This window comes from Solea senegalensis, linkage group LG2 (genome assembly GCF_019176455.1).
Source record: "Solea senegalensis isolate Sse05_10M linkage group LG2, IFAPA_SoseM_1, whole genome shotgun sequence".
Lineage (NCBI taxonomy): Eukaryota > Metazoa > Chordata > Actinopteri > Pleuronectiformes > Soleidae > Solea > Solea senegalensis.
The window spans coordinates 30899909-30925344 of NC_058022.1; the positions used below are offsets into that span (position 1 = coordinate 30899909).

Genomic DNA, 25436 nt, shown 5'->3' on the forward strand with positions numbered 1-25436 from the left:
TCAAATGTAAAAGCACCACATAACGAACAGATCACATTATATACAGCAACTCTGCTTGTCTTATGTTGATAAGTGAGATGAATTCTGCCATTTTTTTTAAACTGTAGTTTCTAATGTTTGATTGGTAAACAAGGCCACAGAGAAACATGTAAACAGACAAAGGGTTCTAGTTTGAAGACCCCGATACAAAACAAAATCCTCCAACAAATTACACATTTACAGAATATTGATTTGTGCACTACAGGCAGATAAAATAAGAACTCAAGTTGAAACGCCTCAAATAAGTAATATCACAAAATGACTGTATGCATATGGTTTCTTATTCATGTAAGACTAGTTTCTATGGTTAAAAAAAACAAACCAAAACAATCCTTGTAAATCAGAAAGTTAACAGGACTCATTTTGTCATCTTCTAAAATAAATCAGTCATGCGTTTTGTGATATTGAAAAGAGGACGCAAGTGTGTGTTCTTTATCTAACGATCACATATCATCAAAGGATTCTGACATGGATCGCTCTCTCCTTTCCCGCACTGTGACGAAGTTGAGGAGGTCAACGGCCGTCACCACGCCGAAAACCATCTTCTTCAGACTGGGAGAGCCGTCTGTCAGGTCTGGGGGAAGGACAGGAGGAGGACAGGTCACTATGACAACATGTTTAGCTGTGTACAAATCTCCCATTCACTCGTGAGTCACTACACCTGCTCATACAGAAAAGCTCTGACATTTTATCTAAAACTCTCAGAGATGAGGAAATGCAGTCGAGAAGAAGAACAGAAAGCAGAGCAGACTCCTGCAGTGAGGCTGCAGGTGCTACTGATACTGATACAAAAACAGAAGAGAGAGGGAGAGAGCGGGTGGAGGACAACTGCTACACTAGCACTGTTTATGTGCAGAACGTCATTAAACCAAAATGGCGAAAAATGTTTCTCTACATGTTATTGGAGTGTTTACGTTCATATTCTGTACAAAAACTGACGAACTGCAAAATTAGCAGACTCTGGTCCCCACTTGAGAGAAGCCCACAATAGTATGTGAGTGAGTGTTTGCAAGAATGCAGTGGCCACGCCCCCACTTTTTTTTCCCCCAAAAATTACTCAAATTTAGCAAGGTAGTTACCAACACATTTTTTTGTGGGGGGACAAAGTCAGAAGTGATATACTTTTAATGACTTTACAGGAACACAAAACCAGATTTGCATGTAGACACTGGGTGGTGCTAAAAGTCACACTACACTGACTTTGATAAGCCCTGTGAGTGTGTGTGTGTGTACATGTCCTGTATTTATAGATGCATTCAAATGTTGCCGTGCTTACATTGGATCTGTTCGTGCACCACCAGGGCAAAATGGTCAGTTTCCAGAATGCGGGAGAGCTTCCCTAAATTATCAGTCAGGCGGATCTGTGACAGAAAAACAAAAAATAAGGTTTGTTGAACAGAGAATACGTACATCGTAGTTCCCACACCTCAGTCCTGGAAAGTCCTTGAATTTGATGTCAACCAATTCCCTCAAATTAAAGACCGAATGTGCCGACACAGCTGATTTGCTCTTTTTATTAAACGCCCACAACAACACTAGTAATTGCGACTTGACATTTGTTCTGCACAGGCCTAGTATTGGCATTTACCTAAATATCAACTTAACTTCTTTCTTTCACAAAATTCAAGCGCTTTCATTGACCCATGTCTATTTAGGGCAGTTTTCAAAAATGTTCAAGGTCCTGAATAGTTTTTTTCTAAATTCAAATACTTTGAAGGATATATGGAAACCCTGAATAATTCAAAATTTAAACTAGCAAATGCACAAGTGGGTGTTTTGTATGTGAAAATACCAAAGATTTAACACACCTGTTTGAACTGCTTGTAGAGCACCTTGCTGACCGGGTCCGACAGCTTGATCTTCCCTGCCAGAATCGAAGCCAACACGTTCCCCAATGTCACCATACCAAGAATTAACCTGCAAACACATACACATACACACACACACACACACACACACAGGGGTTTAAGTGTGAGTGGAGAGCACAGTGGAGCAAAGGTCTGCAGATATGTAGTATATAAAGTGTTTAAGTGAGACAGTTGGCACAGAACGCTCACCCAGACTCATCCACTACTGGTGCCTGGTCGAAGCCTTTCTCCTTGAGGATTTTGATCGTCTTCTGACAGGTGATTGTGGGCAGGAGAGTGAGCGGGGCCGACAGGTTCAAACCCTGCAGCTTCAGGTTCCACCACCTATCAAGATAAATAAAGATAAATGAGTGTGTGTGTGTGTATGTGTGCGGCAATTTAGATTAGGAGAGAAAACAGTTTTTTTGTGTACACATACCATGGTTTCTTCACCATGAGGTCCTCCTCCCTCAGGAAACCCTTGTCCACCATCCACTTGTCACTCAGGAACTTGGACCTTGAGAAAGAGAAATGACACACTGAATAAATATTTGATAATAAAAAATAACTAATAGTTGATCTCAATAGTTACAAGTTACATGCCCTTGCTTTAAGTAAACAAAAATCCCATTTAAGCAAACATCATCTGTTTGTTGGACACAATTCTCACATGTAGTTACGGACGGAGTCGGGCAGGAGGACCACACAGCGCTGGCCCTCCTTCAGCTCTTTCGCAACCTTCACCGCTGCCGCCATGGCTGTTCCAGAGCTGCCTCCTGATGAAGAAACGTGCAGAGATACGAGTTGTATTTAAAAAAAAAAAAGCACACAGGGAGAAGTTCTGGCTTCACACGAGCGGAAGACGTGACGTGGACTCACCGCACAGCAGCCCCTCATCTCGAATCAGCATGCGAGACATGTCGAAGGATTCCTCATCATTGACTTTTTGCCACGAGTCAATCACCTGATTAAAGTGAATATTGTGTGTAACTGCATACAAGTTCCATCAGTATCAAAATGTCAAGTATACTTTATTGTCCCCCCACGTTTACACAATGATGAGGTTCTGATGATTTCTGTTAGTTTTGTTGTTTGTTTTTGGAGCAAAGAAACTAAGAAATATTCACATTTAAGAAACTCAATCAGAAATCTTGTTTTAATCATGAAAAAAAGCTTCAAACCAAAACAAAATAGTTGACAATTAATTTAGTCATCGATTAATTGCTTCAACAGCCTATAATTCAACAGCCTTAATTTAATGTTTTAAGAAAACATATCAACTAAAAACTAATGAATAAATGTTATCAGTTTTTGTTGACTAAAATTATTAAGTGCATAAAATGTGACTAATTAGGATAAGCTGCCAAACTCAACACTGCTTTTGAGCTCGGTAAACATGAGGAAAATACAGGTGGTCGGGGAAGAGAAGTCACTTGAACTCACTGATCTGTCGAGCACAGTGGGGATGAAGTCGTACCCAATGCCCTCGACCTCGTACTGGGTCTTTTCAGTCTTGTTAAGCTCTTCTGGCTCAGCCAGGATGGAGCCTTCTGGGTCAACCCCAACAATCTGCACACAAAACACACCATTGATAAAATCGTAAGTGGCTCAAGTGCTACTTTAAACTAATAAATAAAAAGCGTTTCTATTTGACGTGTGGACAGAGGCGACTTACTTTGATGTTGGGGCACCTTTCCTTCAGCTTGCGGGCGATACCTGTGATCGTGCCCCCTGTGCCTGCTCCTGCTACTAACATGTCCACTTTACCTGGAGGAGGGAGGTGAGTGTGTGGTAGAATGAACAACTGAAAATCCAAAATTCACTAAAACAGTCAAATCTGGAGGAAAAAAAAGCCATCGTGTTTCATACCATCGCACTGCTCCAGGATTTCTTCGGCAGTGGTGTCGTAGTGAGCCAGTGGGTTGCTCGGGTTGCGGTACTGGTCCAGGATGTGGGAGTTAGGGATCTCGTTCTTGAGGCGCCAGGCAACACCGACGTGAGACTCTGGGGAATCAAAGCGAGCGCTGGTGGGAGTACGGACGATCTCGGCTCCGAGGGCTCTCAAGACATCCACCTGTGTGGGAACAAACCACCGGGATAAAACTTTCAACAACAGTGGATCTTTGTAAAAAGTTAGTCAATTAAGATCATGCTTGATTACGTGTTATGACTTAGAACACAGAGCACTCAAGAGCTAATGTATTAAGGTTACATAGCAATGTCAATTTTATCATAGGATGAAATACCTGAACAGGTACTGAACTCAAACTTCTTGACACCATCTAATGTCTAATGGACATGAAAACACAACAGAGTCAGAGACTCATTCTGATGGATCACTATTGACACTGGTGAATTTGTCAGTTAGTGAATCTTTTTCCTGCAATAAGCAAAACAAAAACTAGAAAAGGCAATTTTTTAAGAAATTGCAGTGATTGCTGCTTTCTACCTGAGCTGAAGCTAATCCGACATGCTGCATTGAAGGAGAAGTTGTTCATAGGTTCAAGTTTCCAATGGAATGTTAGGAGAGAAGTTGAAAATTAGTGATTAGAGGGAAAAAGAGGGATTAAAAGGTAGGAACTCTGAATACATCCATTATGGCTGTTATGTGGGTTATAGTGGGATTGTTTACAGCAATCTCGCCAGTTACAAATTACAAATGGGGCACATGTGAGGGTGTGATCGATTAAACTCACCTTCTCCATGCTCATTTTCTCGGGCATAACGATTATGCAGCGGTAACCTTTCACTGCTGCAGCCAGGGCCAGTCCAATACCTACACAACACACATGAATGCAACACAAACACTTGAGACTTGGATTTATTGTCCAAAAAATGTTTAATGACTACTTCTGCCCCTTCTATCTGGCAGTTATTCAACCGTTTAGGAATTACAGCACTGAGAAGCTGACGTCAGAAACATGTGAGGCGCTGGTGAATCTTGTCTGCGACTGGACGGTCGTTCCACAAGTCCTGAGGGCTACCGTAATGACAAGTATATTTGCGCAAAGCTCTATTTCTCTGCTTTCTGGTATCCATCCATCCATCCATCCATCCTCTACCGCTTTATCCTCCATATGAGGATCGCGGGGGATGCAGTGTCAAACTAAAGGTGGGGTCACACCCTGGACAGATGGCTAGTCCATAGTTTTTGAATTTCTGAGATATTATGACGACAGGATTGGTAACAATAGGGTTAAACACTAAATTCTCTTTGCAAACACGTGCAGTCTGTGCACAGACAGCGGTTAGTTACCTGTGTTTCCAGACGTGGGCTCTATGATGGTGTCTCCAGGTTTGAGGAGGCCAGCTCTCTCAGCGTCCTCCACCATCCGCAGGCTGATCCTGTCCTTAACACTGCCACCGGCGTTGAAGTACTCGCACTTGGCCACTGAAAACACAAAAGAAAGATTTGCTGCATTTTCTTACATTCAAACAATAATAACTGCATTCACCATTCAAGTCAACTAAAACCTTATTTGTTTATTTGACAATAACAAATGTGGATTGTTTCTAACAAAATGCCTAGTGCATGTTTCTGCCAATAAACCGTCCTAAATGTTACACACTGAACTTTGACCTTCTGCCTCAGAATGTGACATCATTGAGTGCTGGGTGACTCACGCAATTCACATCGAAGTCCAAATGCTTTGGGGATTTTATTGATGCGCACCAAAGGAGTGTCACCGATCCTGTGCAGGATGTTTGGGAGAATGGCTGGGGTAGTTTCTCTGGGAGGAAGAAAAAGAAAAATATCAGCCAAAATGTATGAAACTGAAGACAAATCAGTGCAGAGCAGGTGTGTGTTTGCAGATCCACCAACCACGGAGATAAAGACTTCCTTTTGTGTAGCAACGACACATGTTTCACTAATGTGAGGACATAATGACATAGTGTGCGAGTTATGCCTGAGTTTTTAGTTTGAGCTATTTTGTTTTGCAGGAGTCAGCTCATCTGTACATGACTCAGCTGTCCATCAACAGTGAAGGACAAAGAACATTAAATCTAAATCTTATACTTTATTTTTTATGCTGACCTGGATGACTGAGAACACAGACATGTTTATCACAAACTATATATCTGACTGACCTCCGAATTTGTGTATGAGGAGAGTCGGCTTTCGATGCTCCCAGTCTCCAAGTGCAGCGACTGGGAAGGTCGGGCCGGATCCATTTCCTCTCAGGGGAGGCGTCCTTTGCGTGGATCTGAATGGATCCCTCCGACTCCTCTGCGTCACCCTCTGCGGGCATGTTCTCAACACCTTTCACCGGCAACGAGCCCTCACGGAGTTTGGAGTCGCCGTTGGTGTGGTTGAGCAGTTTGGCGGCGTGGGGACACACAGGAGCCATGACGGTAGGCTCTTTAGAGGAGGGAACTGATGGCATGGCTTATCCTGAAATAGGATGGAAAACGTTTGGTTTACAGCTGTAGTGTGCAACTCTTAAACAAATGAACAAATGTCCATTACATTCAAACCAGTGTCAAATTGGTTAACACAATACTGATTGAGTCCATCAGCACGACACAACTTTGTGTTTCTCAGTAAAGCAGTGTTTTGTTTTTGTTTCCCTTTCATCCCTTTCATGTGATGCTGTACACCTGAGAATACCCCTGATGTTTTGCTGACTGGGAGGCATTTTATTTGTTTTATTTTGACAATTATTTGGGGTGATTTGTTAGACTTAGGCAAACTAAATAAAATGGATGACTGTACGGCTATCACAGCAAGTGCAAGAACTTCTTCTCCAGACAGTTAATGAACAGTCATGAATAAATATTGACATGGTTTACAATATCAACAACAAGGAAGTATTGAGGTTCTAAGCCAAGCAAAATAACGTTTTGTTTTCATAATCATAACACTGATCCTTAAGGGATCAGTTTTTAACTAGACTGAAGAGTGTTAGTCATAAAAGCAGCACAAAGCATGAAAAAACAAAAAACAAAAAAAAACACTCAGACACTCCCATCAGTAGTTAATGCCGAGTCATATTTGCACAGTCAAATAGTTACCTTGTCATGCTTAACATGGACATTTGGCAGTCTCGCCCTCCCTTTGTGGACCAATAAGGTTTTAGTTTCAGCCACACACCCATATCAACTCATAATTTCAGCAAGATAGTGCTCAGGAAAACAAACCAGTCAGACCAGTCAAGCCTGCGGTCTTTGCAGCCACGTGGGGAAAACTGGACAAATGACTAGTTTATAATGGACTTATTCTTTTATTGTTCAGTCACTGGGAATCAAGGAAAAGACAGGAAGGTTTGCAGACACGTACTGTAGCTGCAGATGGAACCACTTTATACTAGAGTTATAGTCACGAACACACAACCAGAGACCAAGCCGTGACCAAAACCAGAGTGTACCAAGGCCAAAAATAGATCAAGACCTTTAGAGACCATGACTGAGTGAAGACCAGAGTGTACCGAGACCAAGACAACCACGACACAATAATGATGACGATTCATGCAAATACAGCAGCTGTGGTCTTATCCTGACCCCTCTATGCCCTCAAATGTCCAAAGTATGAGGTGAGCTGTTGAGACCAAGACCAGTCTTGAATACTACAACACCATCGTTTTATCAGTGTTTGTGGATTGTAAACCTAAAACAACACAGTCACTGGTTATGATGAGCTGTAAAGAGTCATAAAAGTCAGGGATATATAACTTAAAGTTATACATTATCCAGACTGGAGAACAGCTGTTGTATCATCCAACATCTCTCTGGTGGTCCAGACAGACCCTGAAGTGGACTCCTGTTTTTAAGTCTAAAAGATTAATGAATTACTGAGTAAACAAAACAATTTTCGTTGATAAAACCTTTGAAGAAAAGGAGATCAGCTGCTTTATGACTTTATGACAGGATACAAGTGTAATATTTTGCTATATCAGCTTATGACTCACTTATTAAAGTTCCTTAGAGCTGCTGGTTAAAATGACTTAGCACATCGGGAAACATTGGAAAAAAAACACCACAATATTACATCTGGCACACATTTTAAAAATTAAGGAAAAGCCTACTGGCTGTCATCTGATTCCATCAATATCACAACACTGTTTAACTAGATAAAAGCCTTCTCTACTGCCCTGGGCTCCTATGAACCGTTGCTTAAACACTGCACAAACACAAGAAGCAGATGTTCAAAGCCTGAATTAAGACAGGTCCTCACAGTAAAGTCAACAGAAGCCATATATGAAGAGTCCTGTTGATGTGAGTCATGAATGAGACAACAAACATGTTCAGACAGTGCTGTGTAGGAAAAACTCAACGTTCGGGAAGGAAGTACTGTGAAGACAACGAGATTTTTGTGATTTGTATTCTTTAAGGTGGCCTTTCTCTGTGTTTCATTTTCTGTCCACATGATTACTCCACAATGTGGTAATGGGATGCATGGAGGAGAGGGGGTGATACAGTTATATGTGATGGCCTCTCATGGCTGTACAGGGGGCAATTTGATCCTGCATGACAGAACAAGCAGGCCAGAGAGAACACGGCAGTTAAAAGAAGTGAAACTTCTACACTCTGGCTTGGCGAGTATTTAAAGACTTAAGCGGCGTAAGAAAGCAGCACAAAAATCACCTGATCCGAGTCTGGCAACTTCAAACCGAATCTGATTACAACAATCCCTGAAGTATTCTCACCATATTAGACATGGTTTAAACTGCTCAGGTTATTCCTAATCTCTTTTCCCATGCTATTCCCCAGGAGAAAGTGTTCATCAGATAACTGCTTTTATCACAACACAGACAGCACAGAGGACAAGAAGAGTGGACTACAGATTTTCACTCAGCCATAACAAATGGTGGAACTAAACGTGAGCTGCAGAAATGCTGACGACAGACACATGAGTGTGAACGTGTACACTTGAAAATCAGCCACTTGGACAGTGAGGTGAATAAGTTTGACTAAAGGGAGAATGGACGGTGTACAACACTAACTATTCAGTTAATTTATTCATTTAAAACTAATTTTAAGATCACATTTATGTAAAAAAAGCTTTTATTTCATATTTAAAGGAATATTTTGAGCACTGCTTTTGCCATTCTGCACTAGTTTCTTAAATAAAGGATTAATCAACATGTCAAAAATACTTTTATATAAAAGAAATAATGTATAAATGACATAAAACGGGTAATTAATTGAAACAATAAAATAAAAATATGTAGCAAGGTCACGAGGAAAAGCAAACATTAAATTATTCTTTTTATAAACAGTTGTCCTAACAAATTTCCCTGATAATTGGCCAATTGTGTGTTTTGCGACCACTTTTATCAACGTAAACATACAGTATGGTACAAGTGAACCATTTCCGACTGTCTCGATATGAAACAGAAACATAAAAAAGACTAAATGATATGACAATGACTAACGAATATAACCAGTTACGTTAAAAGGAGAACCTAACAAAGCTAGTCGTAGAGACATGTACACGATATACTGAGCAAACATGTAAACCGCACAGGTGTTCTCAATTTACAAACAATAATGACATAAAAATCTGACATATTCTGTCTGTTACGACTTCAAAGGAGAAACATAAGCTAGAATCAAGTGAGTAAGCAAATCTGTAGTGTGCAACGTTGCATCAGAAAAGCATCCGCGGTGCCGGATTCAAACACAAATTCCTCAAAATACAGCGTGTCCAGAGCGTCGTGTTGACATTTTCCTCGGCATTTTTCTTCCCACTCGTGTTGTCCCACTCACCTGGTGCAGAGAGATGTCGAGAAATCCCGGGAGAAGTAGTCGACACGGAGGCTCGTCAACGGTCGGTACCACACAGCGGAATGAGCAGAATCGACAAAGACTGAGGTTTTAATGACGACACACGTGGACGGCACCGCGCAGGAGGAGGTGGCCGTGGGTAAAGTTCCAACACGCTCTCCCATTGGCTACAGCGAGGGCGTCTGTTCTGACCGGGGCAGGACTCTAACACCGGGAGGGGAGATTTGGGGAAACGGGGGGGAGAAACGCAGTACCATGACTGGATGCCCTGACCACCTGTTTACTCTTCACTGACGTCACGAACAACACGTACTTTAGGGCCTGTGACATCTTGACCACTTCTCATGAGTGGTTGTTGTGGGCAAATACAGTCGTGGTACTTTTTAAATTCAACTTGTTAACATTCTTTTTATCACATAGACATACAATTTGAAATGTTAATGCCATTAATAAGTTTGATTAGGTGCTAATTTGAATTTATACATTTATATATCTGTTCACAAATTACCTATTGTTACAACTGGTTTAAAGGTCAAAGTGTGTAAAAATACTGACAGAAAATTAACATACTACATATATATATATATATATATGTTTAAATTAATCTTCAATTTAAAATAAAGACGGTTCGGTTTTTGTAGCCTTAAAAATAACACCTGCATTCCATTTGACATCAGAACTCGGAGGTGGGGCTAGCCATTATAAGCAATACCAGTCGATGACAAAGCTGGGATTTGGTGGGAAACAAATGCAACACGGGTGGGGTAGCTCAGTGGTTAAGACTGGTACCCCTGTGTGCACAAGGTTAAACTCCACCCCTGGCAGGTTGTACTCAATACCCTTGTAAGTCACTTTGGATAAAAGCGTCTGCTAAATGACATGTAATGTAATGTAATGTAATGTAATGTGATATGGACCATAAAAGTAGCAGTGTTTGTAGTTGTAAATCCCAGTTCCGACATCAACTGGAATGCATACTTGAGGCAGAGGCCTTGCTTTAAGGAGGCCGCTGTCTTGCGTGTCGTCTTCCTATAGCAGTGCACACTGAAAAATCAGCCAGAGTATGCGTTTCTTGTTTTCGACGGAGCTGCGCACTGTGCAAAAAAAGAAGAAACTGATCCTTTCTGGTAAACAAAGGCCACTGCAGTCTGCTGATGTGCTTTTGAAATGAATGGATGAGTCCTACATTTGTTGCAATCTGCAGTCTCACCATTAGATGTCACTAACTGCAACAGACCAAAATCTTTAATCAGAACTCGTTTTTTACGAACAAAAACAAACAAAACAGGGTCAACTTTCACCAGAAACTGAATATTACCCTGTAACAAATATTAAGAGGTCCTTTTAAAAGGTGTAGTATGTAAGAATTAACACACAAGCAGATAAGACCTTTGTGTACCTATCCCTTTCCCTTGAACGTCAGGGCTCCTACTATTAATAAGGCAAAAAAATATAAATAAAAAGATAGTTTAGTTAACAAAAAGTACACCGCTCCTTTCTTAGAAAACTTCTTCTATAAACATACATTAAGACTGAACCGATTATCTTTTGAAGCAAGTGTTGCCAGTGCAGAGTTACAAATCTGTTTTTATTGAGAAAGCGACACAAGCTTGTCTTTAAAAAAAGGGAATAAAACAAAAAAACTTCCAACAATTCACCAAAAAGAAAATGTTTCTGTCATCACTGCTGGGGTTAACAGGAAAAGGACTGATGGGAACACCGGGACAGTTTTGACTTTGTTCAGAATCTTCCAGAGCGTTCCCGGTCCCTCGACCTCCTCCTTTCACGTCCTCCTCCACCTCCGCCACCTCCACCACCTCCACCACCTCCGCCGCCTCCTCCATTCCCTCGCCGTCGATCCCTGGAGCGGGAGCGTCGTTCCCGGGATCGTGAGCGAGAGCGGTGCCTGCTTGGAGCGAGATGATTGATTTATTAAACAGACACTTGAGGTGTGCTCAAGCTGAAATCTTTTTAACTTTAAAGACTTGTGCACCTTTTCCTGCGGCGACCATACAATTCCCTACGAAGTTCTCTTGATATGGGCTTTAGGTGCATGAAGTTGCAGAAACCACCTCTGGTGCACTCTCTGTGGATAAACAGCACATCAAGCATTAAAAAATGTTGGCTTTGTTTTATGTGCGACATTTTAAACACTTGGACAGAAACCTGGCTCTCCAGTTGCATATGCTGGAGGAGGTTGGGAGAGCAAACAACTCCTAATCTAATAGAAACTCATCAAAGTTTCAAGAAAGTTATATTTTATTCATTAGGACAATTTGCCTTCATTTGAACAATGTTTTGTTCAGGTTTTTCTGTTCCGTCATAAGAACTGTGTCAGTGGTGTACAGTTCACATTCCCTGGCAATTTGTAAGATGAGCGCCATTCTACAAGGAATACAAATGAAGCCAAAACATTTCTTCAACTCTTAAAGCTGCAGTGCATGCATTTGAGTGATTTTCTGTTGTCAATGTTAGGAGAGAAAGTGTAACAGTATATAAAGTTAGGACCATATATACTGTATTTGAACAAAGACACCCATTTTGTCATTTTTCCTCTGTACCACTTCAATGAATTTGAAAAGAAACAATTTGTTATTAAAGTGTAAAGGGATTTTTCTTCACCATCAGAAAAATTCTGCAATCCACTTGACTGCAGACCTTTATCTGCTTGTCACAGACCATACCTGGCCATGACATGACCTGGCTTTTTAGTCAATTGCCCAATTATTTTTGAACACTGGAAAATGGAAAATAACGTAATAAAATAATAACTTACAAAATCTGAGCTACACCTCAGAGACGGGCACAGAGAAAGTTACATAGCTTTCATAGTCACAACATTAGCTTATCTGTGCAGCATAAAAAGAGACACATATAGAAGGAGAAGCGTGGCCTCGGGGCCTTGAAGCAACAAGATTCTCAAACAGGGAGTAAATCAGTTCATGTGTGAATAATCAGTTTGTGTGAATGTCTAACCTACACATGGCATATACAGTATGGTGAAACAAGCAATATAAGGAATAATGATAATTTTCCATTACATATATAAATAAAGAAACATGATACGAACCAATTTTGTGAACCGTTCCAACCCTACTGTAGTTTGGTGTTCTGTAAATGGGTTGCTGATGCAGTAACAGCATTTTATTCTGGCACACGATTTTGTAGGAAACTGCTCCACCAGTTTATTTTTGTTTGTTTTTTTTTGCAGAGAGGCCTGAAATTGTACGTGAATTTTCTTTACATCGTCACCAATCTCTTGACAAACTGATCATCTCTTGTTATTATCTTGACACATCTTTATCAGTTTAAACACTAACAATTGGCTTTTGTCAAATCTCTGTTTTTTATTGATGTATTTATGTTAACTGCCTATTCTAGGCAAATTCTTTGGTTATTTTATTTTCCTTGTGGCTTGATGTACATGTGCTCTCTAGACCCAACAAATTTTTTTATTTTTGAAATTGTTTGTATTTAAATGTTGATGAAAACATTATCTTGGACATATTTTTAAATGTTTATGCTTAAATCAATGTACTACAAGTCTGTATGGCAGATTTCAGCATCACAACAGTTTTGCAGGTGTTACTCACCCCATTTCATACTGACGACAGCAGGCTTCCCTGAAGTCAGTGACCGGCGAGAGCTCTGCATGGATGGGTTGAGCATTAAACCAGCGGTTGTTCAGGTCCATGACTGCTTTCTCTGCATCCTCCTCACGACGAAACTACACACACAGGATAATCTCACTTAGGACATAACTGGAAGCTACTAAAATGACAAATACATTCACCCTCATAAGCATCCATCACATGAGATGACCAACATAAAAAGTTGTAAATTATAAGGTTGACATTCAATAAAAAAATGAAACTCAAACCATATCAATTCTCAATCATATTAGTTCCTACTCTTGTTAATACACTTCTATCCATCACCAACCTTAACATAGACATTGCCGACAAGGTGGTCACCCAAGTTATCACACACATTCATCTCCTCCACCTCTCCATACTTCTCCTCCATCTCCGTGAACACCTCCTGTGAAGAAAATAAGAGAAAAAGATCAAACCACTGGAATCATCTTATTGATTTTGTTTCCCTCAGATCACCATCAAATGTTTAAAATTAGTAATATTCAAAACGTTCCCACAGGCAAAGTGTTTAAAAGGGCAAATTCTGTTGAGCAAATATTTGCCTGAAATCCAAATGAGGGATTCTTGCAAAAGCCACATTTGGACACAAATGTCATGTTGCACCTTTTGTTGGAAGTGTGTTACGAAAGGCAGATAGAGTAGTTGTGATGTCCTGTCCAGCAACGTGGAACAAGGACAAGGAAAAAGCACAAACGGTCACTCACCTCGAAGAACTCATCATAGTGCTCCTGCATTTCCACATCACTGACAGCGCCTGCAAAATGTCAACAAGGGAGAGTCAAGACAAAGCTGGCATTGCATTCGGAGAAAAGTCTTTCAATTAAATACCTTAAATACCTAATTGAGAAAACTAACAGATGCTACAATATTTTCACTCTAATAATGTTACCTCTAAATAAGGATGTGAAGAGGCAAGATTCATATTACTGGATGCTACAAGAGTGGCCTCCTCTCCTAATACAATTTTACCTATTTCATTTGAGGAAAATAAGCCAACTATGGAGACTAAATCCCATTTTAGTCTCCATAGTTCTGTTAACTTTAAGCGAAACATGACATTTGCCTGTATGTTTTTCCACTAAAGCATTTATGCAATGATGTGCATAGGGGCTAGGGCTGAACAATGAATGGAAATCGTAATACGGCTTGCTACAATTTTTCAAATCGCAGAAGTGCAATATTTCTTAAAGCCAAAATGTGTAAAAAATGACCTTTTTAGATTAAATATTGTCCTGGCCTATATACATCATATTCTACAGACTGAAGAAAACATCTTTGTTTTTCACAGATCTGCACAAATATCTCACAGTAATGATTTTCAATATGTAACTCAAATGAAAATGAAAATAATAATGCGAAAGGTACCATTCACAATTAGATATTTCTTCCAAATGGTTAAGCCCTAATAGGGGCCATGATGAATATAATGTCAGTTATTATTCACTAGTTCATGAAAACCCCAGGCTATTACTTGAAGGACGAGGTTGATGACAGCACTGGCAAAAATCTGCCTTTATGAACAAAAGTGAAAATTGTGTACTCAATGTGAACGTGTGTAAAGCAGAGAAGACAGGAAAAGTGGATTAATTATGTCTTTTAAAACTGTCACAGCTGTTCCACGTTAACAAAATAAAGGATTTGTTTTTTTTGGTACATACTGTGCACATTACTGAATTAGGCCAGTAAAACATCCAAAACAGCTACAGCAACTAAATTTTTTCTAACTCCAGGAAAGAATATGTTGCATTTGATGTCTCCTACACTAAGCCAGATTTATGATGGGGACATGTGACACAGTAGATAGAGTGGTCAGTGCTGGAGGGTCCTGGAGATGAAGGGAAAACTTACAGTGAAAACCATCAGCAGACTGGGCAGAGTTTTCAAGGTAATGAAGGTAAATGTTCAAGAGGGAAATGGTCTGAAATACAAAACGTAAACTTCTGTAATATAAATCCAACCAAATAAAGAGCTGGGGAGGAAAAAAATGTGATTAGATATTTTGCTTTCAGGAAAATGTACTCGAGCTAAAATATGTGAGACATAAAGGCATCTTAGAAATAATTGCTATGGAGGGGAGGCCCATTGTTCCCCATAGCTGTTTTTAAATTGTGTCCCTCTGGGAAATGTGTGACCTAATGCAAGTTTTAACGTGTCTTACATTGTGTACGAAGTATAACATGCCTAACAAAGGTTTTGGAACAGATTCAGAATAGTACGAGGTGCCATCCTGTGTGGAAAAAGATGAAAGATCTTAAGTCTCCTGCCATGACTTATGATGATGCGTAGATTTCCCGCCCCTCATTCTTGGTTCTTGCTTGTGAGATATATCAGGGCTCTCCTTTGTTGTACAGATCTATGTTTTGCTGATTTGACACTATGAATCTTCATAGAATTCTAACAAAAAGTTATATATATATATATATATATATATATATATATATATATATATATATATATATATATATATATATATATTATATAATGATATATATAATATATATTTTCCTCAGTAATAGTTTTAATTGGCACTAGTGTATATATTTTGGAAACTGTCTGTCTATAGTGTACATTATACGTTCTATTTTTTTTATAGTTGTAGTTTAGGGTTCTAAGGGTTAAATCTAGGGTTAAAAATCACTTTGGCGAGCGGTAATAAAAACTTACTAGCCAGTTTAGCCGGTGATGCATGAGGCAATCATCCACTGTTCTCGCTTTCTGGGCAGTACTGACCACATAACTCCAGTGTTAGCTTCTCTACACTGGCTCCCCGTACAGTTTAGAATTAAATTTAAAATCCTCCTCCTCACGTACAAAGCACTTAATGGTCAGGCCCCTTCATACCTGAAAGACCTAGTCGTACCCTATCACCCTAATAGACCACTTAATACAAGACCACAAAATACAGGTTTACTTGTGGTTCCCAGAGTCTGAAAGAGTAGAATGGGAGGCAGAGCCTTTAGTTACCAGGCTTCTCTCCTGTGGAACCAGCTTCCAATGATAGTTCGGGAGGCGGACACTCTCTCTGTATTTAAAGTTAAACTTAAAACTTTTCTTTTTGATAAAGCTTATAGTTAGAGCTGGTTCAGGGAAACCTGGACCATCTCTTAGTTATGCTGCTATAGAACTAAACTGCTGGGGGATTTTGCTGTGGTACACACACATTCACTCTCTCACACTCAGAATATGATTATGACTTTTTATATGTCATGAACCTTCTCTCTTTCTCTCCCTACTTTCCTTCCTTCCCTTTCTCTCTCTCTCTGTATTCTCATCCTGCAGGTTGCAGGATCAAGATCCAGTTTTCGAGGCTACGCTTATCACCACCATTATTATTATTTTGTAATTAAAAAGTCGATATCAGTAACTGTATAAACTTGTAACCTGATACAGTTGTTGTGTATCTGCTGCTGGTCTCCCTCTCTCTCTTCTGTCTCTACCTCATCTCCCTCTTGTCCTTTCTCTCCCCCCATTTTTCCTTTCACCCCAACCGGTCGAGGCAGATGACCGCACATCTCTGAGCCTGGTTCTGTCAGAAATTTCTTCCTGTTAAGAGGGAGTTTTTTCTCTCCACTGATGCCTAGTGCTTGCTCATTGTGTGAACTGTTGGGGTTCTCTGCTCTCTTTGATGTTGTCTATGTACAGTGCCTTGAGATAATGTATGTTATGATTTGGCGCTATACAAATAAAATTGAATTGAATTGAGCTGAACTGAATTGAATAGAATTGAATATATATATATTTATTTAATTTTTTACCTGAGGTCTCTTTTTTTGGCTGAATGGTGATAGAAGAGATCATGTTGGTGTTGTGTGTTTTGCCTCAAACATTTTTTGAATTCATGCATGACGATTTTTTTATTTGCTGAGTAATTAATATTTGCGAAGAGTAATCCAACAAGCCTTTACATTTTCATGTTAAGTAGTGAATATGTGCTTGTTATTTTCATAATCTATTATAATTAGGACTAAACTAGATGGATGAAAGGGACAAACTGCCGGAGGCAGTGTTTAAATACAGAGACAAAAGTGTAAAAACTTAACCACAGAGGCTGTCTTACACCATTACACACCTACCTGTATGTAAACTTGAGATTCAACTCGACTAAAACCTTTTCAGACATGAACTCTGAAGAGATGAGTCGTGTATGAATGACAATGTCTGGACCAGTTTCCCAGACATTATCATTCATACAAGATGAACACAGTGGGTTTTCGGGTGAGATGTGCTCACAACAGCAGAAGAATCTTTGGAGGATCAGGCGAGGGAGTGGTTCATGAGAGTATGCAATTGGTAGGATATTTGCTTATTCAGGTGTGCTGATTATACTAGAGTTTCTCCTGCTGCAGTCTCAAATTTCACATCTCATATTATTTAGAGATTAGTGTTTGAAAGTAACTATGCTGCACTTGACTGCATAATACAAGTACACACACACACAGACTTGAATGTACTATAATTTTATCTGTTCTTACAGTCTGGTTTGTGTTTCTGGGGTCTCATTTGTTAGACTTGTGGAATCACACTGTGATTTATATTGTCTTGGGTATACAACGGTGAAAATAGACAGTGGGGAAATAAAGAAAAAACAGCCGTTTATGCTTGTTGATGGTGGTCGATATTCACAGAAAACTGACTGATATCTGGGAAATAATAGGATGCCAACTGGGTCTCCAGCTAACTGGGCTGAAGCAGTACCTTCAATTATGTCGTCTATTGACATGTGAAGATAAGAAATAGTTTTTTTACTTACAGCGAGAAGCATCTGCAGTCTGTGCACTATTCTGGGGATTTCGGTAGATGTTTTGAATCAAGATGGTCTGTGGAGGAACGGAAGTTACATTTCTCTTACAAAAGAGGTACATTTCGTTGACAATTAACAAAACGTTAAAACACATGATTGAAAACCAAACTGCTGGGAATGAGATATCGCAAAAGAGAAAGTCACCAACAGCACACAGTTTTTCCTTGGGTAATTTGCCAAACAGATGATATAACAAATGATGATATTCATGGGTACCTTTGAAGTACTGTATTAAAATTTGTATTTGTATTACTTATCTATAATATCAAATAGTTGAATGAGTTGCATTACCTATTAGAAGGGTTATATAGGTCTAATAAGAACAAAACAAAACATGGACTTTGGTGAATAGCTTAACAGGATCCTTACCTGGCTGAAGGTTGGTTTGTTGTGCAATCTCGAACAGCGGTCTCCATGTCTACAAGCTCCAATTTTAAAATAGAAGGAACAATTGACCCTGAAAAATAAGTAATTGTCTTAATCTATGTATCACGAGTGTTTGGTGCACCAGGACAGAACAGTATCATGACTTTGTGCTTCACAAGTTTACGATTCCTGATTTAAAAAACCTGAACCAATACAGGGCATGGTTGCTCACAGACAGAGTGCTGTAAATATGTACTAAACATTATGTTACATCCTTGAATTGGTCTTGCATGGATGAAAATAGGCTACATTGTTCTGTTAAAAATCAGTAAATATAGAAGGTTCTGTTTGACTAACAGAATTACTGCTTTGAACAACTCTGCATAGAACGTCACATTCAGTTATAAATTTACAGTATCCAGACAACAAAGTTTACTTTTGTAATTTGCCACTCTTTTGCTGCACTCCAATGATGCAACGGTACAAAACAAGTTGACTGGACGAGGTAGCTTCCCAGCTAACATCTTGTATTAACCAAGCTACATATTCCCCGTCTGTCTCATAACATAAAAAAGTCTTAAGTACTTATATGTGCACAATTTAACTAATGTGCATTGCATAAAGTGAGCCTTATGGTGCAAACAAACAACAAACAGTCGCTATAAGTTAGCTAAAGCGCCTTAATGTATTCCATTCAATGCAGTTAGCTAAGCGTTAGCTTACTCCTGCTAATGTAAGCTGTTTCAAAACATTCAGCGGTGCTGCGTTGACCAAATGACCCCGTCGCCAAAGGAGAAGAACAGCTGCAAAAATAGCTTTTATATAACAAATTGTTTTGGAAAATAGTGTAAGTAATTTAGCATAAAACTTACTTGTCTTTCTCTGTGCCGAAAATGGATGCCAGGTACTCCGCCATTTTCGGCTCGTCGGAAACGTAACGTTGTGCGTCATTACGTAAACGGTAGGAGATTGCGCAGTCGTCACAACGGGAGCCGACGAGCTTACACTGACCTCTATACGCCTCATGTCCGCGCTGTTGTTCCAAACAATATTAATATTCTTGGACTGTGACTATTCTTATTCTTTGGACTGAAGAAAAAAACATCCATAATTTATTTTATCAATGTACATCACAATCATTTGGATCTATATTCAACATAATACAAGGAGAATAATGAGAATTTTTTTTTAGTACATTTTATTCATTTGAAGACAAGGACATGGAACAGCTGATTTTGACAATGGGGAATGTTTTGTATTCACAGGAAGTGGACAGATTACACATATGAACACCATCTGAGACATGAGTGTGGGTGGGTGTGTGTGTGTAATAAACAAAAACGCGTCATCATCGCTCCTGGGCAAAGGGCCCATTGAATTGATTTAATGCTGACATCATGAGGAATAAAGCCAAGGTAAAGTTTCCTGCAAGAACATTATACGATTGGTTTGTCTACAGTGAGTCACCTGAAATGCTGAAGTGCTATTTAAAAACCACAAAAAAGTGGTTTTATTGGTGTAGAAGCAGTCCACAGAGTGATAAGAAAAAACACATGCAGATACACACATCAACAGAGTGGGCATTAAAGCGGTCAAGAGGCCACAGCATCCTTCATTTCCCCCTGAGTGCACTGTACTATAACCTCAGATGAAACCACAACCGTGCATAGGGCCACAGCAGTTTGCAGATGCAGACAGCAGATAAAAGGAGGGGAGAGAGCAGAGGAAGTCAGCTAAGAAGTAATGAAAAAGACAGAAAGGTGTACAGGAAATGGAAAAAAAGTGAGTGTGAGGTTGTAGTAACACATAACATGTCTGCTTCTGCATCTGTGGCAGTCATTTTGTGCCCCACAGGGACTGTGGGAAGCCCCCTCCACCTGCTTTATTTCACATTATTGGACCTGCTGCATTTGCAGAACCAAGACCACCCACTTTCACTTACCTCCACTGCATTCATCAGCCCTATGCATTCAAGGAGGAAAAAGGAGGTTGGAAGGTAGAGAAGCAGACGGCAGAAAGAGGAAGCAGCATTTAACAACCAGCAGCTCGGAACAGTGCTCATCTATTTTGCTTAATGATGCACTTAGATGAACATAACCCTCTTGGACTGTCTGTGACGGGAAGATGACAGGAGGCTTTTTGAGTGTCCCCATCATGAGGCCTAACATTTGCTGGAACTACTTGCATGTGTCCATCTTGGTAGTGCTGCTTCTCACCGCGAATACCGACAGTAAGTTGTTTTTTGTGCCGTTTCAGTATTTATGTGGCGTTTCCGTCCATTCCCTTTTTTCCTCCGAAGAGTGAGTGCTTGTCATTCTGCCTGGAAAACGTTTTTATCCAGTTCTCTGACAAAAATGATTGACGCTGGATTTCTGTGAGGGCTGTGAAATTAAAAGTGCGGAGTTCAGATTTTTTAATTCTGCCTGAGGTGTCTCACTAAAGCTTGCCTTTAATTGTTTTAACCCCGAATGTCAAACGTTCAACTGACATATTTTAGGAGAAACTAGTTTCAATCACAACAGGATGATATTTTTCACACATGTGGGATGTTGATGGAAACAATCAGCTTTTTCTTTCTCAAACTAAGCAGAAAATAAGTCAAAGTAAGTTAGAAAATGACTCACTTCACCATCCACCCATTAAATGATCTCAATATTTACAGCCAATGGCAGGAAAGGTGTAGGATGCATGTTTTACCATTTTTCTCCACACTTGATCACATATTTTTACAGAAACTGAAAATGATTGTTCTTATTTAGACATAACATAACCTTGACATTTGGCATAGTTGTGTGTTTTCCTGGACAACACTACGAGTGTTTATGGAAGAACTCTCAAACCATGCGACATGTCCACAAGTCCAACAAGAGCAGCAGCTAAGTGGAGCTTTTAGTGAGACTGCACTGTCAATTTATGTTTCCACGCTCCAGTTTAGCATTTACGGTAAAATTGACACAATGAAACCGTGAAACATTGACTATACAGAAGTTCAAGTTCACTTTCAGTTCCTTTAACTGCTGCAAAATTTGTTCACAAGGGGGAAAAAAAAATAATAGATATTTTCATCTTGCAGGTGAAGGCTCAGACTGTTCCCCTGATATCAGAGTACGTCGCCACACAGCTTACGAGATCCTTGTGGGACGAGACCTCGTCATCAACTGCACAGTTGTTTTCTGCAGCAGTCCACCACCTGCAGTATCCTGGTTGAAAATGCATGTCCCCGTCGATGTCAGCAATCAGAGTCACATTAAAACAGAGTGGAAACTCTTTAAAGAATTAGAAGGCGTGTCGTATTTGATATTCCAAAAAATACGCAGTAATGACTCAGGTCTGTATCAGTGTCGAAGTGCGAGCGATATGGGTCACGCTATCAACGTCTCAGTCCGTGGTGAGTTTGAACCACGGCGACTTCATCTATGTTCACACAGTGCATTACACCTTTCTTATTAAAGGTCCAGTGTGTAAGAGTTAGGGACACCTGATGGTGATACTGCAGACTCTTAAAACTACAAACAAAGTCAACACATTGTTGTGATGACCACTTATGGGCGTGTTTCCACCGCCTTGGCACAGCACGTTAAGTTGCGTTTCCACTAGCACAGTAGCAGGTACTGTACTTGTTTTAAAAACCTGCTCTGGCGAGATTCCAGGCGAGCTGAGTAGGTATTATGCGTGATGTCGTCAGACTGCCGGCCACTGATTTGTCACAGTACAGAAATAGTTTTAATTAACTAATTCTAATGATTCAGTTACACTGAATTACTTAATTAATTAAGTCACTAGTCACTCGTTTGTGTGTGTTTGTGTGTGTTTCATGCAGCTGTGCATGTTGAGTAGGTAGGTTGCAGTGGAAAACCAACCTAAACTGTGGCGAGTTGTGACGTGTCGTTACCCGGAGTTGTACGACTATTTCCACCGCTACTTCAACCATTATTGACAGAAAATTATTGCCTGCCTCTTTTCTTCTCTTCTGGCTTAAATACACAAGCTTCTGGAGACATGCAAGCTGGCGGTCTCCATAAAGCAATGGCTTTGCCTGAAGTACATATAAAAGGCTTACTCTTAGGCTGTGAAAGCGAAAGGGCTTTTATTTTAAAGAATAGGGTTATTAACACCGAGTTCGCAATTCCTGCAATTACGTGACGGAAAGCTGAGAAGTTGCAAGTCAAAACCGACGTGTGGTTATTGAAGTAATTTCCCTCGCGTTGTTGCAGGAAGCCAGCAAATCAGAGTCTTTGTCACCAGAGAGGAGAGTTGGAAAAACAGGTGTACATACAGTAGTTTCTATTTATTTTTGGGCCTGTTTCTGCACATTTAGACAAACATAAGTTATTTTAAATGTTTTATACTGTTCAAATTTCAAACTTCGTGTACAACTACAGTGTATTTTCGAAATAAAACTTTGTTAATTGTTAATGCACCATTTTACCATGTAGTAAATTGTAAATATAGCTGCCAAATATTGAAAGTTATTCTGGAAAAATGGGCAAATGCACTTCGTCACAGGACATTTTCCAGAAGGACATTTTGAAAATGCACTTGTGGGTAAATGTTACACACTGGACCTTTATCTGCTGTCAAATGAAAAGAGGAAAGTGCAACGCTGCAGAATTTTCCAAAATATTGCAGTGTTCAATCTTGATATCATTCAGACTATAGTCATGTATTCTTTTACAGGTGGTGGTGGTGGGGAACTTAGCAATGTTACATGGAAGAATAACACAAGTAAGACAAGTTAATTTATCGTGTTTTGCGATTGCCTTCCACAGCATCAACTTTCATTTGAATCCTCAAAACATGTCCTTTATTACACAACTAGCATTTACTGTCAACCATTTCCTTTCAGACAGCACAGACTTCCGTGGAACTTCACCAGAAATATGGATGTACGTGTACTCTGCAGCTGGGATCGGCGCATTTGTTTTCCTGGTGATCGTTGTATCCGTCATATTAATGCGAGGCTGCAAAGGTGAGATGCTTTTTAATTCACTTTAAAATAATAGTGTCACGCAGTACGCAAGGGGTGAGCGTGTAAATCTCACATGCATGTCTTTGTCATGCAGGGAAAACACGGAAAGAGGCACAAAGTGAAAATCAGGTAAGACACTGAACATACTTTAAACTTGTACACCTCGCGTCCCGTGTCTGTTCTTTTAAACAGTTCAGTTCTTTTTCCGTTCCTTTTTTTTGATTTGTGCAGTACGTGGCAGTCCCCATGGTCGAGGAACTATCCCCAAGACAGAGTCCCTCTGACCAGTCCAATGTGTCAACGCCACAGAGACACAACAAGTGCGCTTATGGAGAGGTCAAACAGAACAGAGAGAGGCCGAGGCCGGCGGCGGAGGACGGGGGTTCTGTTGTGTATGCTGCGCTAAACCATCATCTGCCACCGGGGGCAGCTCCTCGGCCACAGAGGAATCAAGAGGAGAGTTCAGTATACGCAGCAATTCGCGTGCCTTAGAGACAACCAACAATCACCAGATTGAATGTTTTCGGCTCTTATAAAAACCTCACACTAGAGGAGCACGGAAATTTCATATTTTACATTTTTTGTTAAATCTGCTCTTTCATCTCAACATGCGAATACTACAGCACAGGCCGTTTCACCTGGTGTATCCAAGAATTGGGACTAATACACTTCCAGCACACTTGCACAGACGATTATAGCTCTGCTCAAGTGTGGCAGAGTATAATGTATTTTCGTGGTGTCACGGTTTGCCATTTTGAATGTTTCCAAAAATGTACAGGAATTAAAGGTCCGGCGTGTAAGAATTAGTGGTGAGACGGACAGATTGTAATGCAATGGACAACTGCTCTGCTCAGTCCTCTCTTACCCAAGTGTGTCAGAGATATACTGTATATACGGTGTCCCTTGCATACTAGAAAGCACAGCTCTCACACTCTTGCTGGTTTGTCCATTCAGGCTGCTGTAGAAAAATGGTGGCACAAGATGCCTGCCTCCGTAAAGCAAGGCCGATGTCTAAAGTACACATGGAAGGCTTATTCTATGGCTACAAAATGTAAAGTGTTGTTTTTATTCTTATGCAATTGTATACTTGCTTATCAGTAGTCTTCTAAATGTTATAAAACTGACCTTTAAAGACACATAGCGAAACTTTAAGTTCCGATTTTCTTTTAATCGTCCAACCCGTGGACAAATTAGCAATTGCAATATGAAAATGTTTTACCCAGAGTTGAAAGAAAACAATAGCTTTACAACCGGGAGAAGACACCAAATCAGGCACAGAGGGTATACACAGGTGTGAAAATAGGTGTGTGTATTTTTTGTATTTTTTAAAAAAAAATTATGGCAATAATTTAATCTTGTGAGAATTATTCCAGCTTTCTAAAGCTAAAGCACACAAAAGGCCAAACGCAACACTCAGTCCAGTCAAACTGAATTAATTCAACCACTTTTCGGACCCATTTGTAACTAATGTGGCTTTAAATTAAGAGTTTCAGAAACAAGTGTTTAAAAAGCCTTTTGTTTACATCGTATCCAGAGGTCCTGTTCACATTAAAAGGAGTTTTTGTATATGTGGACGACACGTGTATCCAAAGTAGAATATATGCATGTTTTTTTTTCAATGAAACCTAATTGTATGGATGTAGCCTTGGCCCAGTGCTACTCACATACCTGTGCGTGTACATGTAAAACAGCTAATATACCGTACTATACATGTCAGACCACATGAATGAATCATCAGCTTTATTTGTTTGTTTGATTTTTACAATTACTGGTTGTGTGTATTAAACTTTGAAAAAAGAGAATGTAAAAATAATTATCTAAAGTGGGTGTGCAGTCAGATAATATCACATGACCATGATTGCTTGATTTAAAGTGAGATCATGCATGACATAACTTTGCTGTACTTTGTTTTCTCTAAAACATTTTAATGTGCCATGGAAACAAAACCTGGATTTGAAAATCAGATTTTCACATTTGCAGAAGCTGTAATAAAGGTGTGTGTGCTCCAGGTATTGCTCATCATTTAGGGAGCC

At 39.9% G+C, this 25436-nt stretch overlaps 3 protein-coding genes across 5 annotated transcripts; 1 reads left to right on the forward strand and 2 right to left on the reverse strand.

Moving 5' to 3' along the window:
- Positions 1–99: 99 nt before the first annotated feature.
- LOC122765284 (cystathionine beta-synthase-like) lies at positions 100–9715 on the reverse strand. The gene is made up of 15 exons (XM_044019451.1): positions 9594–9715; positions 5976–6279; positions 5511–5617; positions 5143–5277; positions 4583–4662; positions 3756–3960; positions 3562–3653; positions 3330–3455; positions 2766–2850; positions 2557–2662; positions 2326–2403; positions 2097–2231; positions 1848–1956; positions 1316–1400; positions 100–613 (listed from the first exon to the last, which is right to left on the reverse strand). The coding sequence occupies exons 2-15, from the start codon at positions 6269–6271 to the stop codon at positions 483–485; spliced, it is 1770 nt and encodes a 589-aa protein (XP_043875386.1). The 5' UTR covers positions 6272–6279; positions 9594–9715; the 3' UTR covers positions 100–482.
- Positions 9716–11155: 1440 nt separating this feature from the next.
- On the reverse strand, positions 11156–19375 carry LOC122758265 (splicing factor U2AF 35 kDa subunit-like protein). 3 transcript variants are annotated; one of them, XM_044012304.1, is made up of 8 exons: positions 19307–19375; positions 18438–18525; positions 18018–18084; positions 13972–14021; positions 13554–13652; positions 13205–13338; positions 11605–11697; positions 11156–11517 (listed from the first exon to the last, which is right to left on the reverse strand). In XM_044012304.1, exons 1-8 carry the CDS (start codon positions 19348–19350, stop codon positions 11352–11354), a joined length of 741 nt encoding a protein of 246 aa, XP_043868239.1. In that variant the 5' UTR covers positions 19351–19375; the 3' UTR covers positions 11156–11351. The 3 variants fall into 3 exon arrangements, with proteins under 3 accessions (XP_043868239.1, XP_043868230.1, XP_043868249.1); XM_044012295.1 differs by having other exon boundaries at positions 11156–11520; XM_044012314.1 differs by lacking the exon at positions 19307–19375 and adding an exon at positions 15116–15185 and having other exon boundaries at positions 11156–11520; positions 18438–18505.
- Positions 19376–20239: 864 nt separating this feature from the next.
- LOC122758254 (B- and T-lymphocyte attenuator-like) lies at positions 20240–25411 on the forward strand. Its single transcript, XM_044012282.1, has 6 exons — positions 20240–20664; positions 21508–21822; positions 23112–23159; positions 23281–23403; positions 23498–23532; positions 23635–25411. The coding sequence occupies exons 1-6, from the start codon at positions 20559–20561 to the stop codon at positions 23893–23895; spliced, it is 888 nt and encodes a 295-aa protein (XP_043868217.1). The 5' UTR covers positions 20240–20558; the 3' UTR covers positions 23896–25411.
- Positions 25412–25436: the final 25 nt, after the last annotated feature.